At 44.4% G+C, this 18,198-nt stretch overlaps 1 protein-coding gene across 1 annotated transcript in view; it reads right to left on the reverse strand.

Annotated features, from left to right (window-relative positions):
* The window catches only part of PAX5 (paired box 5), a 132,223-nt gene that overhangs the window by 53,631 nt on the left and 60,394 nt on the right, over positions 1 to 18,198 (reverse strand). The window contains exon 7 of the mRNA XM_039708441.1: positions 7,741 to 7,870. Within this exon, the coding sequence (XP_039564375.1) occupies positions 7,741 to 7,870 (130 nt within the window). The remainder of the gene's footprint in view (positions 1 to 7,740; positions 7,871 to 18,198) is intronic.

Raw genomic sequence — 18,198 nt, forward strand, 5'->3', positions numbered from 1 at the left:
GGCACAGCTGAGTGTGAGCATCCCCAGGACTCAAACACTAGCATAAGACACTGTGCATGAAGCCTGCAGAGCACTTTCCACCCACCAATGTGGAGCTGGTTTGACATGCTTTTTTTTTTTTTCAGGGTGCTTCAGACCACTGTGAGCACAAGATGAGGCTGCTCAGCATGTTTGCAGAACAAGCCCTAGGCCTGCCACAATCAGGAGCACCACGAAGGCACCACAACCCTCTTGTCTTAATCCTCCTGCTATAGCTGCTCAATTTGAAATTGCATTTATTATCCATACCACAGTGGTATTTGGGGCAGGGGGAAACAGATTTAATTAATTAGACATTGCAAAATCCTTAAGTAAAAGATGCTATGTAAATGCAAATTGTTATTATACATGCTTTGCACCAAAATATGTTTACCATAGTTAAATTCAACATTTAAATCCACAGCCAAACTCCCAACAGAGTCAGGCTGTACATCATCAAAAGAGGCAGTTAATAGCCTGGGTCTTAGTGGGGTACAAGTGCCCTCGTTTGCTTTCTCAAATGCACTTCTACTTTAATAGCAAGATAAGAATTCATAAAAATGGAAAAACTCAACAGTGTCGCAGTTAGAGTCTGTCTTCTCATTAAAAATTGCCCTTTTGTTTTTCAGATTGGCTGCTTTCCACAGGAGTTTATGTGGCCTTTTCTCAAGTCTTTAACATGGCAGATCCTATTATGACTGATGAATAGATTATTGGGAAATGCATCTGCACTTTTATCCATTGAATGTAGAAACTAAGCTGAAACTTAGCATAACACTTCACTAGAAACCATCCATCTACCAACACCAATCTGCACTTCAAAACAGTCCTGGAAAAGTTAAAGTATAATTCTGTGATTATGTTCCATGTTTAAACAAGATCAACATTTCCAGGTAGGGACAGGTTTTATGACCAAAACCTGCATATAGTCTCAGAAGAAGACTTTGTATTGTTATCACAACTAGGCAACAACAATAAAAAACACCAAAGCATTTTTCCAGAACAAAACATGTAGTATTAACAAACCCAAATATTTTCTTTACTTCCTTCAAAACTGTGCTAATTTGAGGACAGGGATGGGAGGGGAGAAAAAAAACAGAAAGAGAAGGACTCGTGGAAAAGTTACATTAACCTTATTTCAGAGAGTTGGAACGGGAAGGACAAATTGAAATAACTTTTCATTGAAAAAAATGCAAATATTTTTTAATTTTAAATCAAAAGAATTCCATTTCTTTCAGTCAGCTGGTGAAAGCACAACTGTAAAACTGCTGCTGACAGCTGGAGAACAATTCTCCCCAGGATCTTCAGGTGACCCTTCTTTCTCTCTCCAGGGCAGGTCCATCCCACATATGCAGGTCCAGCTCAAACTAAGCACTCCTCCTTCCCTCAATAGCCATTGGAAAGAAAGAGGCACATTCTGATGAGAATCCCTAACCTTATATGCAGAAATTCTTTGGATAAGTCACCTTCTGCAGGTGTTTTCTTCTTTCCACCTGGAGATCTTGCTACAGGGATGACCAACCACAGAGCTCCTAAACACTGAGACATCAGCAAAGACAGTCCAGTGCTGTGTCACTGTGAGAGTCAAATATATGCAGGTAACCAGGTAACAAGAGTCCACAGCTGAAGTGTAAAAAGTAGATTTATTCCATCACCACGCTGGCACTACAGGGACAAACACACTACTAGCTTTCATCTTAGCAGGGGCAAAAAGTGTGTGGGCTGTTCCCAGCCTCACACATCAACAGGCCTATGCAACACTTCACAACACTGTGAATTTCCTCTGGGCTTTTATTATTTCGGCTTTTATCTCACTCCCAAGACAGGGAGTTCAAAATGTCTGAGAGAGGGTCTCCAAGTCTCCATAAACACCTATGTAACCTTTACACAGAAATTCTACTTCTCAGAAAAGACAGACGATAAAGAGGATAATTTATGTTTTCCCACACCGTTATTCCCCAGACCTTGGTATTTCTAGTTGCAAAGCCACCTAAATTATCATCCTCCTCAACAGATCTTCTTTTTACAACATTTTTTCCCACTCACTCTTAAAATACATAGTAGTAAATGCTACTTGTTTAACAGACAAATAGTGTTTCATAACGAAACCAGGTTTCTCATTGTAAGAAATGGGTCAGCAAGACCCATTGTGGTCAGCAAGATCTGAATTTAGACCTGCATTCATGACAATAAACAACCTACAACTGCTGAATCAACTAGATTGGATATTCTGAGGTTCATTCTTTTTGACTACAGTAATATACAAATTAAAATAAACATCCCCTTTCTCTCCCAGGAACTGCCACCAGCAGATTTCACAATGCTTTTCCTATCGTTATTAAGGCACATTTTTACTTCTTGTTAATGAACTACTAACCCTGTATCACACTCTTGCACCTCTAAAATAATAGCAGTCTTCACTGTAAACATCAGGTGTGCATAAAGAAGAGAAAAGATTCTGTTTCATTATGTATTCATTATGTTACCTGCATTAGCCACAGATCTGTGCCACATATGAATACCTAACTACCTGGCACAATGTACTACACCTAAGATGTTGGATACATCTCCAGTAATGAAAAGATCGGGCTGATCTTCCCAGGGGTGGAGGAGTCTGCTCTATGTTCAGCTTCACATCTGGGATCACCTATGCCTGGTGGCAGAGTCCAGCAATGCAAGCCAGAGCAGGTAACCAGGATGACAGCCATTGGGAATATCTCTTCTTCTCCATCTCTCCAAATAATAACTGACACTGATCCTGCTCTTGTTCTCTTCTTCTCACCTTTTTGATGCGCTTACAAAATGGGCAGAAAAGTCCATGGATTTGGCTCTCCAGAGCCATTGTCTACAAGACTGACCGCAAAAAAAAACAAAATCAAGGAATGTAACACTCCAAGCTGTGGCTGCAAGTTTGAATGCAGAGGATAAAACATAACTTGTCCATACTTGGCAGAGTCTTGGTCTCTCCCTGCATGTGAGGAAGAGCAGGTGAGCCAAGGGTGATAGAGATGTCCCAGCATGGAAGAAGACCAGGCTCCTCTACTCCACCATTTGCTAGACAAAAAGCCCACTGACAAAACTGTGCCCTGTGACACTTCTTTTAATGGAGTGATACAGAGTTCCCATCAAACCCCAGTCCAGTAAATGATGTTTCTCTGCCCCTGGGTGAGGTGAGCCTGGTCAACATCCACTCCTGGCTCTGTAAGAACATACTGACCCTGCTGCTGGACACAGCTGGGCTGCTGCAGGTTCACCAATCCACCCCCAGCACAGTATTGGAGAGCCACATAAAGATATCAGTTTAACGTGGCTTATCTTCTCAAAGTGACACCAACCATGCTGAAATCAGCAAGTCAAAGCAGGGAAAATGCATCTGGAGGTAATTAGTAACAATCACAGGCAGCTTGGAAACTGCTGACAACAGCAGCAATCTGCTGGGCCTATGTCATTGGCTTGTAAAGGGAGAGAGCCCTTTCAGGCTGTGGCAGCATGCACTGAGAGAAGGGGTTTTTTAAACTTACTATTTAACGTGGCATAAAAACAATGAAAAGAAAGCAAATGGTTCTTCAAACAGAGATTTTGCTGGTGATCCACAGCACAACAGAGGTGGTGGATGATGCAGTACTGAGAGCTGTGACTACATTTCTCCTGAGCAGCAAGTACTAGCATGAGTGTCAATGTTTAAGCGATCCTTTGATTTTCAAGACCTATCCCATATGTTTGGATCTGCCAGCTGGCTAAAAGACAGAAATATTACGTTTTCCACAAACTGCACAGAGGATCTTTGCCATCCTAAATCTAAACATTGCTGTGCCACCCACACCACAACCTGGTAATAAGAGCAATGAAAAACTGTAACCATAGTTCTGTTCTCAGACATATTTCCAATAAATTCTGTTATAATCTTACAGATTTAAGACTGACACCATGAAAGAGACTAAGTTCTCTTCACATATGGCAGCCTAGACTACTCCAGAACGTCTCATAAAAAAGATTAAGCTTGAACAGCAGATATGGCTATAGAAAGACAAAACTGTTCCTGGCTTGAACTCGTGGCTTTCATATTTCAAGTTATTTACCCACTTTTCAGCCTTGCCAATAGCCCGTTCTGTGTTGAAACATCATGCAATTGTGTTCACAGCTCTGCTCCACACACACACCCAGAAGAGTTCTGGGTAGAAGAGATGTTTCCCACCAATGCTGCTCTGGATACCATAAGTCATTTGACAGTGCTTTAAGCAGCTCTTAGTCTCATTACACTGAAGCTGTTACAAAATTGTTTACAATCTGCAATGTCAACACAGAAGTGAGCTCGACCTCAAGGCAGTAACACCACCAAACACAGACTTAGGACATTTTCTGGACTTTTATCCAATTAACCCTCACTTTTACAGTGGAAACACACTACCTGGCATGCTAAAATATGTTGCCCCCAAGGCTTTCATCTTCATTCCCTGAGTTTGTTCACATACATCACAGGACAGCCTATATGAAACAAGGAAGAGTGTAAACAGTCCAAAAAAAAAGGTTAATAAATTAAAAGCAATGCAACTTCCTGAATCTCAAGAGAAGACCACAGGTAAGGCTGGCCATTCCTCCTCCAGTGAGGAGCAGTTCACATTGAAAATGCCATCACAGATCTGTGAGGCTTAGGCTCTTCTGAACTGAGGGGGGACAAGGACCAGGAGGTGGTTTGATTCTGGCAGGATTTCTCTCATGAATAAGGGCCTTACCACTGAAGTGGGGGTGATACAAAGCTGACCTTTCTCCGGGGATTGTTACCTTATTGATAGCCTATTATCCCCTGTCCATCCCACCTACAGAACACTAAACCAATAACCGGATTTTACCACAGCTTTGGTCAGGCCACAGACCACAAAAAAAAACTCTGAGAAGACAGAATAGGTGGTGTGCTTGCAGACATTTGTTGGACCTCACACTCATAAGCATTGTTGTGCACCATTTCCCAGCTGCTGATTTTCAGACATACCTACCAGAGATGAAGATCCAATGGCAATATGTACCTTATGCTTACAAATTAAATAGGATCAATAAATATGTCTCCTTTTCCAAACTCCCTGTCCCACCAAGGAAACAGGCTGGGTAAAGAGTTGTGACTGAAAAGATGAGTTATAGTAGGGGAGAAAATAGAGGAAGCTGTCCAGAACTACACTGAGAAATGCACCATCAAGGGTACCGTAATGGACATGCCTTGCACATTACAAAGTACAGCTTGCTACTGAATCCTTCCTGCTCCTGACAACCTGCACAACCCTTTCAGCTCCCCAGGAAGCCTCAGAGTAAGGACTATGACTCAGGCATACAATATGGGCCCAGATCATAATGGAGATTTCTGGGCACTTCCAGTGCATGACCAGCACAAAACTATTCCTATGGCTATTAGAAAGAGAATAAGTATAGCAGGTAGACCATCTTCTCCAAAAACATCAAAAGGCATAGGTTTTAGAAGACTCTTGATATGCTCATGTAAATCCATGTTTTTTGAATGCTGTTGATAGAAAACTCTACAGCACTTTCAAATTAAAGATATAAATACCCAGTGTCTTAAAAATGCATTCTGTTGTAGCTGTCATTCTGACATATTTAAGACAAATGGCAGGCTTTTTTCTAGAACCTGCTGTTCATAAAGCCTGCTCCATGTTTTTGAGGAGAGCTAGCAAATTTAACATTTGGAACCTTTGCTCAAGTGTAGGTAACTTGACAGGGAGAATCTCTGTGAAATCCATATTGAACTCTACAGCATCACCTCTGTAATAGGTTTTACCCTAACAAATGTGATCAATCAGCTCACAACACTTTAAGGAAGTAGCAATGTGAGGCATGTAAGAAGTGCTTAAACGAGGGTAAAGAAAGAAGTACCAGCCAAAACAGCTCTTGGCTGAACCTAATTCTGTCCAGGTGTAAATCCTGGATGAGCAGTCCCTTAGAAGATGACAGAGGCTGTAGTCAGGTCACCCAAAGCCTTCTTTTCTCCAGCCTTATGAATGCCAACTCTCTCAGCCTTTCCTTATAGCAGAGGCTGTTCCAGACTCCTGATCAAACAGGATGCCTCCTCTGGCCTGGCTGCAGCAGCTCCACATCCTTCCTGTGCTGTTCCCCAGGCTGGGCAGCTCTGCAGGTGGGGTCTCACGTGAGCCCACGCTGGGGCCAGGCCAGCACAGGGGGATTTCTGGGTCTCAGCACACACGGCCAGGGCAGGGCCAGTTCTCACCCACCAGCCCCCCAAGTCCTTCTCCCAGGGCTGCTCTCAGTCTCTTTATCCTCTGCCTGGATCAGTCCTGGGAGTAGCCCCAACCCAGGTGCAGCACCAGCATCTGGCCTCTTTAAACTTGATGAGATTTCCATGAGGCACTTCTAGACCTTTTCCAAGTCCCTCTTGGATGGCCTCGTCATGGGGACCACTCATCTGGGGTGTTAGGGCACTCTCAGCCTGGGTCACCAGCAAATCTGCTGAGGGTGCCCATGATTCCTCTGTCTGTGTGAAGACATTTGATAACACTGATTCGAGCACAGACCCCTGATGGACATAGATGTATCTGTATCAATGCTTTATCTCCTCACATCTTATAAGCCACACACCTCCAAAAGTTCCTCTTTCTGTCCATCCATCCACGCCTAGACACCCTTCTTATCTATGAGTCCAACACTCAAACCACCCATTCAAACCAGACAAATATTGAAAGAAGTCTCTCCCATCCCACTTCAAAGTATCTCACTCTCCAATCTCTTCTGAATCCTCCTAAACTATGTCAAGAAAAGCTGAAGGCTGATGCGGCACAGGGTTAAAACAACTTTGTAACAGCACTTGTTGTCAAAACTTCTCCTCTGCTAGATGAGATTTTAAGGCATTAAAGACACAGTAATACTTTACAAAAACCAGTACAATTTTCCACTGTTGCTACAAAATAAGGCATTACATCCAATCTTTGTCAAAACAGAGAAAGTCCAATGAAATTTGCACCAATTACACATAGCAGTAACACACAGAGCTAACATTACTATGAAACACAGAGCCTTAAATTTTAAAAGCTCTCCTTTCTTCTGACTTGCACAACAAATTTGGGATACAATTTAATAATTAGCTTACCATTTGGCCAATTTCATTGCAAGCAATGGGGTCAGTCCCAAATAAATAGGTGACAAAAGTATTTATGAGACTCTAGCTGTTCCTTAACTCTTGCTCTACGCCTTCTGAATAAATGCAGATGATCTGACATTCCTTGAACAAAAAGCCTTTGGTTTTGGTTTAAATTCTCAACTTTAGTGCATGGGTACAATTCAGAAATGGTATAAAATGAGCCTCCAAAATTCAAGCTAGTTTGAACTGTCATAAAAAATCCATCCAGTCAAACATACCAGGTGCATTTATGAAAAAATAGCTCCAAAGCTCAAAAGCAGAGGAAGGCATTCTGCTTTTCAGTGATGCAATGGTATTCAAGATGTACTTTTGGGGTGGAGGGGCACATTCTTTCCTGAACAAGAGGGATGGAGGCTCCATCTGTCAGCTACAAACATACACAAACGATTTACACAAGCCATTCAGCTCTCTTTCAACAAGAGCTCCTATGAAATCACATTCAAAAAGAGACTTTCTGAGCAAATTACTCCACATATGACACAATTCTTCCGTAAAGGACCTCATCATGCAATGTGAAGGTACAGACAATTCACACTACTTACCAGTGTTTGAAAATCATTTACCTGTGACAATAGGATAGGACTGAGGCCCAGGAACACTTGCTCCCAAATCTGCAGAAGTAGGACTGCTTATATTGGCCTTCATGTCATCCAACCCACCAGCTAGTGAGGCCATGGCTGAGTATTCAGTTGCCTGGAAAAAGAAACAAAAGACATTTTAGTGGAAATAAATTTACCAATCAAGAGGGTTTTTTTGCCTGTGCCAACAGAAAGTAGATGCAATACAGAACTCAAAAATCCATTGCTCAGCCAGGGTTAAAGGCAATGCCCATTTACACTAGGCTTTTCAACATTCAAACTGTTCAATAAGCGGATCTGTGCTTATCACCAGTGTTCCCAGGGAACACCAAATTACATTTTCTTTATAAAACCAAAGACAAACTCATTAATATGTAACAAGACTTTCCTGAAAAAGGTAAAATTGTAGACTACCTGCCAAGTACAAGCTACTTTGTTGTCAGGAAAATGTTCATGCCTCTTAACCTCCACACTCTCCACATTTCAGTGTTGGCACTTGAGGGGACATGCACTAAAGAGAAGGTGGGAACAGGCCTTCTGTTTCCCTTTTCTTGGGAATGTTGCATTTCTTCATCATTTCACAGGAAAGAAAAGGTATGTATATACAAAGAGTTTGCTTAATGGATGTATTTGTAGATAACTATTTCTAAATCCAAGTTATTTAGAAATAAATCACCTGACTGTAGTGAGAACACTGTGCCATTTCCAAATAATTTCCTAACCTCATTACCTGGAAGAGGCTATGGTAAGCACAGAACAAATCTCAGAAATCAGAGTGTTTTTGTCCTACAACCCTGTTTAAGTCTCCATTGCTACAGCATTCTATAGCCAATGAGGCCAATGCATGTATCTAAAGGACGTATATGGCACAAAGCTTATCTCCATTTGCCCTTTTTCGATTATTTCTTATTGTTAGGATCATTCCCACAAATCTGGGAAGTTTTCTTTCAAAGTTCTCTGTTCCCTGCTATGTGCCCTTTTTAATCCCTTGTTTGTGAGACAGCAGTCATGCCCATTTCAACTGGAGATTGACTTCAAATAAAGAACTACAATGAGAACAGGCTGCTGAAGAGCAGCCACTGTGATGCCCATCTCTAATGAATTCCTGAGGATTAAGTCAATGCAGAAGCCATGCAGAGATGAAGAAATGCAGATGAACCCAGGATCACATGGAGGTTTTTTGGAGCAACCAAAACAAAACTCAGAAAAACACAGAATCCCAGGCTGGTTTGTATTGGAAGGTACCTTAAAGACCAACTTATTATACATGCCCCTTTCCATGGGCAGGGACACTTTCCACTAGACCAGGTTGTTCAAGGCCGCATCCAACTAGGCTTTAAACAGCTCCAGGGATGTGACATCAAAATAAGTGAACTTTTTTTAAGGAAACAAAAGCTGATCTGAGTGAATACATCTTCCTCCTTCCTGCAAGTTTCTCTGAGAACCCAGCACATAATCTGATGCTTGCCACTAACTCAGTACTTTAGTCAAGAATACATGCTGATGTCTCTGTAGCTCAGGTCTCACTCAAACAGAAGGCAATTTACATGGATAATCCTGTCTTAACAGTACTGTGTAATAAACATGTTTTTTCTGCAGACACCATTTGCATGAGGTAGAAATACAGCCTGTCACCTTGAAGGATCCCCCATACAAACCTCTTGTAGATGAGCATGCAAAATACATTTTACCAGGGACTAGCTGCTGGCCACTCTTGTCCTGCACCCAGCCCATGCATCAGAGTCCTCTGACTTGTCTCCTAGGATCCTACATAACCTTTGCATTACAGTTGTACTGTTCCTCAGTTCTTTCAGCTCATGCCTCCTCCAACACCCTCTGTGCCCTCACTTTTGCCTTGCCATCATTCACCTAGGCCTTTTTGTCTACGATCACTGCTTCCAAGACACACACACCTCTGACTCATCCCCACTTCTGCTCCTGGGAGAGGACAGCCCTGGGAACCTCCCTCCTCCACAGAGGCTACTGATAATTGTCCCAGCCTTCCTCCTTCCTAGAAGTGTAATCAAAGCTCCTCCTTCTCATTCAGCATGACAACACAATGCATTCTCAGCTTTCCCACACCATTCCATGTTTTCCTGAGTCTCCAACCCCACCTCTCTCCTATGCAAGGTACATGCACATATGGAGGCACTGCTAGATTTTTCTTTCCCCAAAACCCTAATCTGGCAAAACATCAGAGAAACAATAGCCCTACAGAGACATCCCAAGCAGCTGGTGATGTACAAGCACGGATGGACTGGCAGCACAGCAGAGGAAAAACCTGTCCTTGCATGCTGCTGTTTGGAATTTCTGGTATCTCTAGAAGAGCGCAAACAAATCCCTGGGGAGGGATGCCTGTATTCACCCATGTTGCTCTATGAAAGCCATAACCACACCATATGAAGACTAGAAAATCACTTTGTATCCTCCCATGAGGAAGATCCACCCCTCTCAACAGGCAGAGAGTGAATGTGGCTTCCAATTACAAAGTGAGAGCTGCACACCTGTAGTTTGGAGGAAGCATCTAGCTGGAAGGGGACCCCTGCCATGGGCTGGGTCACATGAGAGGACTGAGGAAGGAGGTGCACATCCCAAACTACAAACCCAAGTGGAACCAGCCTAAGCTCTCAACTGCAGTTCACAGACACAGGAATGCATAACTCCATAGCTTGCTTTCCTTCGGGAGTCCAAGGAACTGACCCTGGGAGAAATGGGACCAAATTTAAGACTTTTAACTGTAATGACCTGGAAGCACCATGCACATGAGGCATGAGTAGCCCTCTGAGCTTGGAGAAACTGACCATTTCTAGTGTCAAGCAAGCAGCAACCAGAGAGTAGCATAATCTGGCAAGGGTTACAACAGAGGTAGCCCATGCTCTTCTGTCACTGCACCACAGTGAGTGGTGCAATATACAGTGGCACAGTCCCAAACCATGGAACGACATCTGCAGGAGGGACTGGAAGCATTACAGTTGCTCAGCACAATGTGGATGGAGAGCCCATAGACAAGCAGCACTGTGGTAAGAATGAGGTGAAGATGTGCAAAATGGAGATTTGGAGTCCTTCCCTGCCTTTGGTCCCAATAACTTCCTGCAGATGGGAGCTGCGTGTCTTTTGCCATGGCCCAGCAACTCTTCCCAGAGGTAAGAATAGCAGGATCTTAAGGGATTTTCCAGTTTTAAAGGATTTCCCAGCTACTTTTCTGTGCCCAGATCCCTTCTTGGAACAACCATCAGCTGAACACTAATAGCCATACAGAGCAAGCACTGACCACTGCTTCTAGCACTGAGGCAGAGCAAGTGCAGGCAGAGGGGCAGGCCTTCTGCTTGCTGACTCCCCTCTCATCATGCATTCCCAGTGGAGGAGCAACCCCCTCACATCACATCCACTCTGCAGTTACAGTTTGCACCGCAAAGCAGCAGGGTCAGGGCCAGCACTGGGCTGGCAAAGTGGCAGTGACTAGAACTTGCCTGTGGGCAGAAAAGGAAACAGTGCTGCTAACAGCAAGGTGCTGCAGAGAGGTGATGGTCAGCAGAGGCATCTTCTGGCCCCCAAGGAGTGGGGCATCAGGAGTGCAGAGTGGAGGAGCCTTCACCCTAAAACCACACTAGGGGTACTGTGTGCAGCTCTCCTCACTGCCATGGAGGGCCAGGTGAATCTAGAACCCCCTAAAAAAGCAAAAACCTCTCTTACACTGTGGGATCACAGTGTTTGGTGTTGAACCTCTCATGAGGGGTACAGCGGTGTCCCCTCTTCCCATATCCCCCAGGCAGACCTCTTCCTTTCAAGCACCCCATCCAGAGTGGAAAGGACACCCCAGGGGAAGGCAACAATCATGGAGCAGCCCCTCACCCCATGGCCCCACTGAGACCCTTCTGCTGAACCCTCCTGCTGACGCTTCCCAAGAGCTTCTCCAGCTGATTGGGGTGGAAGCAGCAGAAGGGATCTCAGATTTGGCTCCTGTACTAGTGAGCTCACACCGCTGCTGGTGGTAAACAGCCCAGAATGACCATCATGGCCAGGGGTCCCTCCTCGTGCAGCCAGGAAGCCTGACCTTCTGCTTGGTGGGTGAAAAAGCAAGAGACGGGTGTTCATTACCCTAGAAATTACCTGAAAAATGACTGCCTGCGGTTGTACCACGCACTGTCTCATCAGCATGGAGCACCACTGCCATAGCATGGAGGAGAGAAAACACAGACATGTGAAACGAGGTATATATAAAAGAGAGACTGAGAAGGACAAACTGAAAGGAGGGGCAAGACCAGATCTTGTGTGTTCCCCTGCCCTATCCTATTCTGCTCTGGCTCAACTCTGGGAGACAGGAGCTGGGGGAGTGGCCGCAGTGGTGAGGAAAGGAGTAATCTCTGTGTGCCTGCTAGCAGCAGCACAAGTCCTCTTCCAGCAGCAGGGTCTGCACAGTCCCTCCCCATTAGACGTCTCTGCAAAGTTCAAATGGGAAGTTGCTGCTCTAAGTGAGGTTTTGAATCTACCTCCATTACAAAAGCTTTATTTCTAACTATTAATCCCTTGGAGTGGTGACTGTGATAGGCAAATGGTAGGAAAAAGGATGCAGGAGGGTTTCATAACTGTTTTCAAACCTGCAGTAAAGCAGAGAGGCAGATCACAATCAGCTTCACCCTGCACTTTTTCTGAGTGTAACACACAGAAAAGCCAACCTACCCTATGTGTACAAAAATTGTCTCTTTGATATTTACATGAGATTTTGTCTAGGGAACCAGGTGGCTCCCTGAAAAAGCCTGGTTTTTAGGTGCCAGTGTGGGAATCTCAGGGAGCTACAAGGCTGGAATGAGCCCTGCAGCAATGCTGTGACCCCTAAGGTGTGAGACAAATGTATCCCCTTTTCACCTCATCCCTTTTGTGGGGCACAGACCTCACAATGCTGCTGAAGAGGCTCCACCAAGCAGAGACAGACAAGAGCTGTCTGCTGCACAGGGCAAATGGCCATTACAATGAGCCAGCTGGGGTCCACTGGGACTTGCACATGTTGATTTTTGCGTCTGCTATATATTCCAAATCAGAACACCAGGCAGGCATGAAATAATACCTTCTGTGTTCTCCTGCCACTGGCACAGCTGCCCCCAAGCCCAGAGTGCTGCGCAGGATGCAGCAGCAGCAGCAACAGCAGCTCAACAGGAGCTGAGACCATCAGTGCAAGGTGCCAGCTTCGGGCTTCAGGGCTTAGTCTGCCTCCTCGCTGACTGTGTGCTCTGCCTTCCTTTCTGACAGAGATGGTGTGTCAAAAGCCTTCATTGCCAAAGAAAACACTGAAGCCCCTGAAAGACACAGTACTGTCCCTCAGATCACACCCACCACAGGTCATCCCTGACAGCAGCAAGCCAGACCTCACTCCAAATATCTCCAAGTTATCGCATCTTAATATTTTTAAATTAATTAATAAATAGAGGCAAAAGTGGCACACACCAAGCAGGCTGTCCACAGAAACCCACAACGCAGCCTGACAAAGAGAAAAAATTTGTAGTGTTAGATATGGTTTGAGGAGTTTAATCCAAAGCAGCTGTAATTAATCTCCCCAGGCTTTCAGAAACCCAGCAGCATTTGCAGCTGCAGGAACCACTGCTGCTCTGCCTGGAATTTCACGGGAATGGAAAATCCAGCCTAATGCCCTCCTACTCAGCCACCCAAGATATGGGTGGGAAAGGCTCCTGGAAACCTATACATCAAAGTCTCACCACTGCTGCCTGCCAACCACCACCCCATTTAATAATTTACATGATATTCCCTGCACTGGGCACTGCTGACACCAAACCTAATCCTACTTTGGAATAAATGTTATTTACACACCTAACTGGGACTGAACCCTAGTTTCTCTTTGTTTTCAGCCACATTGAGCTCATGCTGTGTCACAAAACGTGGAAGTTTGGTTTCAGTGGTACAACCTTTTCCCCTAAGTTTAAACTGGGTATTGCTGAACCTCCCTTTCACAATACATATATGTTTATAAAAAGTTAACAGCTGTGCTTCATTTTAGCCCAAATCCAATTAGGATTGTACACATCCCCAGACATTCCTTTGAAGGCAGTGAGAATTAGCTTGTGCACCCTGCCATGAACACATTTACCCTCATACTTCAAAATAACTGACCTGTTTTTGACCCAATCTTCACATTATCTGCATAAGGGAAATGATATACTACATCTTACATTTCCACAGTACAATTCGTAAGTGGGTACAGATATTCTCAGATTTTCCAAAGGGACATCCAAATCCAATCTAAATGCCAAGAATTTACCTGTTGTTTTTCTTTTATACATATAAATAGCTGCATTTCCATTCACTCTTTGTTTCTCATTTTCATTTTGTTCTAATATCTGCATGTAAATGTCTGAAAATAGCATCTGTAATTGAAGATTATGAAGTATAGCCAGCTCCTGACAGGCTGCTAAGGAAGATGGATTATCCTCATTTTTCTGTAAATTTTGTCAATTTTGGAATTCATAAGCTATCAACACTGATCAAAATGTGACTGCACAGCTGTGTCAAAGCGGACAGCGCAGCACCGGCGCAGCTCCGAGGACAGCTCTCCCCAGCCACTCGGCCAGGGGCACACACTGCAGGAATCCTTCCCGGCTGCCTGCGGTATCTGCATCCCAATCACACTGCCCCCTCCACCCCTGAAAAAAAAATCAAATAAATAAGTAAATTGAAAGTACGCAAATTCTCTGGTGCGCCAATTCAGATCACAAAGCACAATTTATTGCATGTTCTCTCTTTTTATTTATCCCTAAGTAGTAAACACGATTTCCATTCAGGGGGTTCGTTATGTTCCACTCCTACCAGACAATCACAGCACACTTGAGGCAATTGTTTAGCCTCTTCCTCTCAATTTTCCCATTACTGGGAGTAAGTACTGTTGGGACTCTTTAATAGCCCGACTGCAGCCCATATCAATAACAGATGAGGTTTAATCGTCCAACACAAAAATTATTTAGGCTCAGTAAGGACATTCAATGTCATTTGCATAATGGCATTTCTATCCTGAGCACCTAACCCATCGTGCATAAACAAGACCCTGGGACCATAAATAATAATAAATCATGACGTCCATGCTCCTCTTGCTATAATAGGAGCCTCTCTATGTAGAAATTATTTCAGCAGGAAACGGGCACTATAATTTTAAAGACATGTGGCACTGCACAGGCCAGTAAATCACACCCGTGCGCACAGTCACGCACACACACGTGCCAGTGAGGCTGCCCATAGTGAACAGCAAAACCCCGTGGAGCAGCAGCACAGAACACTGGCCATGCTGGCTGCTGGATATGTTTTTAATATTGTTTCTGAGTCAGAGATAGCAGGCTGAACAAAAGCAATGCCTGAGTAGTGTGTGCAGTGCCTGGGCATGTGCTTGATAGACCGGTCAGTCTGCCAAATCCCTGCTGGGCAATCCCTCATGCCTACTGTCCTTGGATCTCTGGGAAAGTCTGATGGGAAGAGAGCAGAGACCTGCAGATGCTTAGATGGTGTTTTCCAAGCAAGCCCTCCATGGGCCATTGCAGTCCCCAATGCCCAGCAAGCATTGACGGCCCTCATGATTCAGAATCATGAATCAGTGAGGATGAAATGCCTCTAAAATCATTGAGTCCAACAGTTAACTCAACACTGCCAAGGCTGCCACTAAACTATGTCCTCAAGAGCCATAAACTTCCTTTGGTTTCCAAAATGAAGCCCGCACTGAAAACCACACAAGGCCAGCCCAAGAGTGGTAAGCATATGCAATGAGCTGAGGTGGCTTTCCAGATTTCAGCCTCACCTGGCCACTAACAAGCACCTGGACAAACAGAAACATCAACACTACCACACTGGCAAAGCTGACTTCTGTTTCTGCCAGGATTTACTAGTTTCAACATCACATATTTATCCTCAACAACTCTAGCACCTCTCTATATAACATAAACAGTTGTGCTCCTGCAGGACACTAAACAATAGGATTGCTCGCCCAAACCTCCACCCACCCTCATCAGCACAGGCGCTTCCTTTCTGTCTCCATGCCAGAACCTCCCAGTTCTGTTTACTGAGAAAACAGATTTTCCAGAAGCCTGCTCCCACTCTCAGTGTTGCAACAGCAGTGCCTACAACTGCCCCAACCCCCTCCAATTTCTTCTCTCCAGTCCTCCTCTCTCCAGCCTTCCTCCTCCTCCCATGGCAGCCCTCTTAGAACCTCCCAGGTCTGTTTACTGAGAAAAGCAGAAACTCCAGAACAGATTTTCCAGAAGCCTGCTCCCACTTTCAGTGTTGCAACACCAGTGCCTGCAACTGCCCCAACCCCCTCCAATTTCTTCTCTCCAGTCCTCCTCTCTCCAGCCTTCCTCCTCCTCCCATGGCAGCCCTCTCCTGCTTTCCCCACAGAGTTACATGGGGCATTTCTCTTCTGCCCCCATTTCCTGCCCTTTCCCCCCAGCACCTGTTCTCAGCACAGCATCAATTGAATTTTCTCAGCAGCCTCCACCATCCTATATGCAGTGCTGAAAAGGAAGCACCTAACGAAACATAAGACACATAATGAAATGAGCTTAGCACAACGCACCCTGGTGGAAAAGCAATTCAATTTTCGTAAACCCAGCACAAAATATAGGCTTTTATGCCTCTAATTGCTACAAGATATTGTTTAAAAATGCTGTTTCTCAGGACAGGAACTGGACACTTTCCCTCTCGACACTAACATTTTCAGGCAGAGCAGGAGGGAAAAGGTACAATCCTCGATCATGGTGGCCCCTCTGCTTCCACTGAAGCACTAAGCATGACTGTGCAGAAAAGAAAACACAACCTTCAGCACTGTCAATTATTTCTTTTTGGAGAAATATTAATCAGAAATGTGAATGCACACTGAGAATGCATGAGGCTGCCATTCCCAGAGCTTCAATCCATCCCACCAATGGCTCTTGACACTTGAGAAGTCTTATGCAAATTTTCAAGAACAGTTGGTATTTGTGTCATGCTTCCACATGAGCTACCCAAATGTGTTTCACAACTGCCATCTGAGAATCCTGTCGTAGCATTTTTTGTATCCTATTAAGCATTGTGTACAGTAAACTGGTCTCAAAGTGGTGATTATCAAAGCGGCAGATTGGCGGGGTCCAATCTTCGCAGGTAGCCAAAGCCCCTGCACTCACTGCACCTACAAAGGCACCAAACCTTGATGCAGGGGGAAGCCAACAGAGAAAGCCACAGAGTTTGCTGTTTTGTGACATGTCGCGAAGTCTAAGCTCAACAAATCCACGTCAACTCATCAACTCCTGTATCTCAAAGCCAAACACCAAGCCAACACGCATTCTTCATTCTCCAAAAGTCTTTTGCCTTTCCTGTTGGTGGCCCTTGGGGTCTCATCATCCTGTAGAGGTCAGGAGCCTTCTGCCTTCCATTTTCGGGGGATAAACTTTCCCTTCAATGCTGAATTCCCCATCAAATCCTCAATACAGAACTGATCTCATGTTTTCTAAAAAGGCAAAAACAAACTAAAAAACCTCCACATTAAAAAAAAGCCCCATATTGTTCCAAAGCTTTTCTTTCATTTCTTCACCTTCACCTGAACTAGAATGGTAAAGGGCCACAATATTGCAGGCCAGTTTTCACTACAGCATGTTTATGGAAAAGATAGAAATCTTAAAGGTCTTTTCTAATCTATATGATTGTATGGTTCTGTGCCTGGGGAGGTAGCAAATATAGGAAAAGGTAGGATATTAGGAGAGAAAAATACAGAAAGTTTTATAAGTCATTGCCGAGGGAAGTGGTGGAGTCACTATACCTGGAAGTGCTCAAAAAACATGTGGATAGGGGTGAGGACAGAGTTTAATTATTAATATGGTGGTGCCAATGAGCTGACAGATGGATTTGATCTTAAAGGTCTTTTCCAACCTTAACAAATCTGTGATTCTATAAGTGCAAATGTTGTTTTCAGAAGCATTATGCATCACTTTCTGATTACATGTCCTTGGAGGAATGGGATTAGAAAGGCAGCAGGAACTGAACAAACTGTGCACTGACAGCAGGCAAAGTGACTGACTTGGATATCTTAACCAGAGTGTTTTGTCCTGAAAACAAAAAGTGTCATGATGGCTGCTGGGAATGTGGAGTGGGGGACAGGCTCCCTGCCCTTCAGGCATGCTGCAGGCCTGCCTCATGGAAATGGAGGCCGTGGGCAAGGGAACATCAGGGGAGTGATGCAGTTCTTGCTTTGATGCAGCTTGCTTTGGGCAGGGAAATGGGCTCCTCACCTTCAGAAATATACCCAGGAACACCAGAAATTGTTTGCACATTGATATAAAAAATTAAGCAAAACAGAGACAAGCTGACAAGTCAGGGTACCTATAAGATGCTGGTTCCAAGTGCAGAGACTCTGTCTGATGACACACAGAGCCTATTGTTGCTGGATGCCCCACTATCATGACGGGCTTCAGCGATGGA

Source organism: Passer montanus, unplaced genomic scaffold, assembly GCF_014805655.1.
Source record: "Passer montanus isolate IOZ18808 unplaced genomic scaffold, ASM1480565v1 scaffold201, whole genome shotgun sequence".
Lineage (NCBI taxonomy): Eukaryota > Metazoa > Chordata > Aves > Passeriformes > Passeridae > Passer > Passer montanus.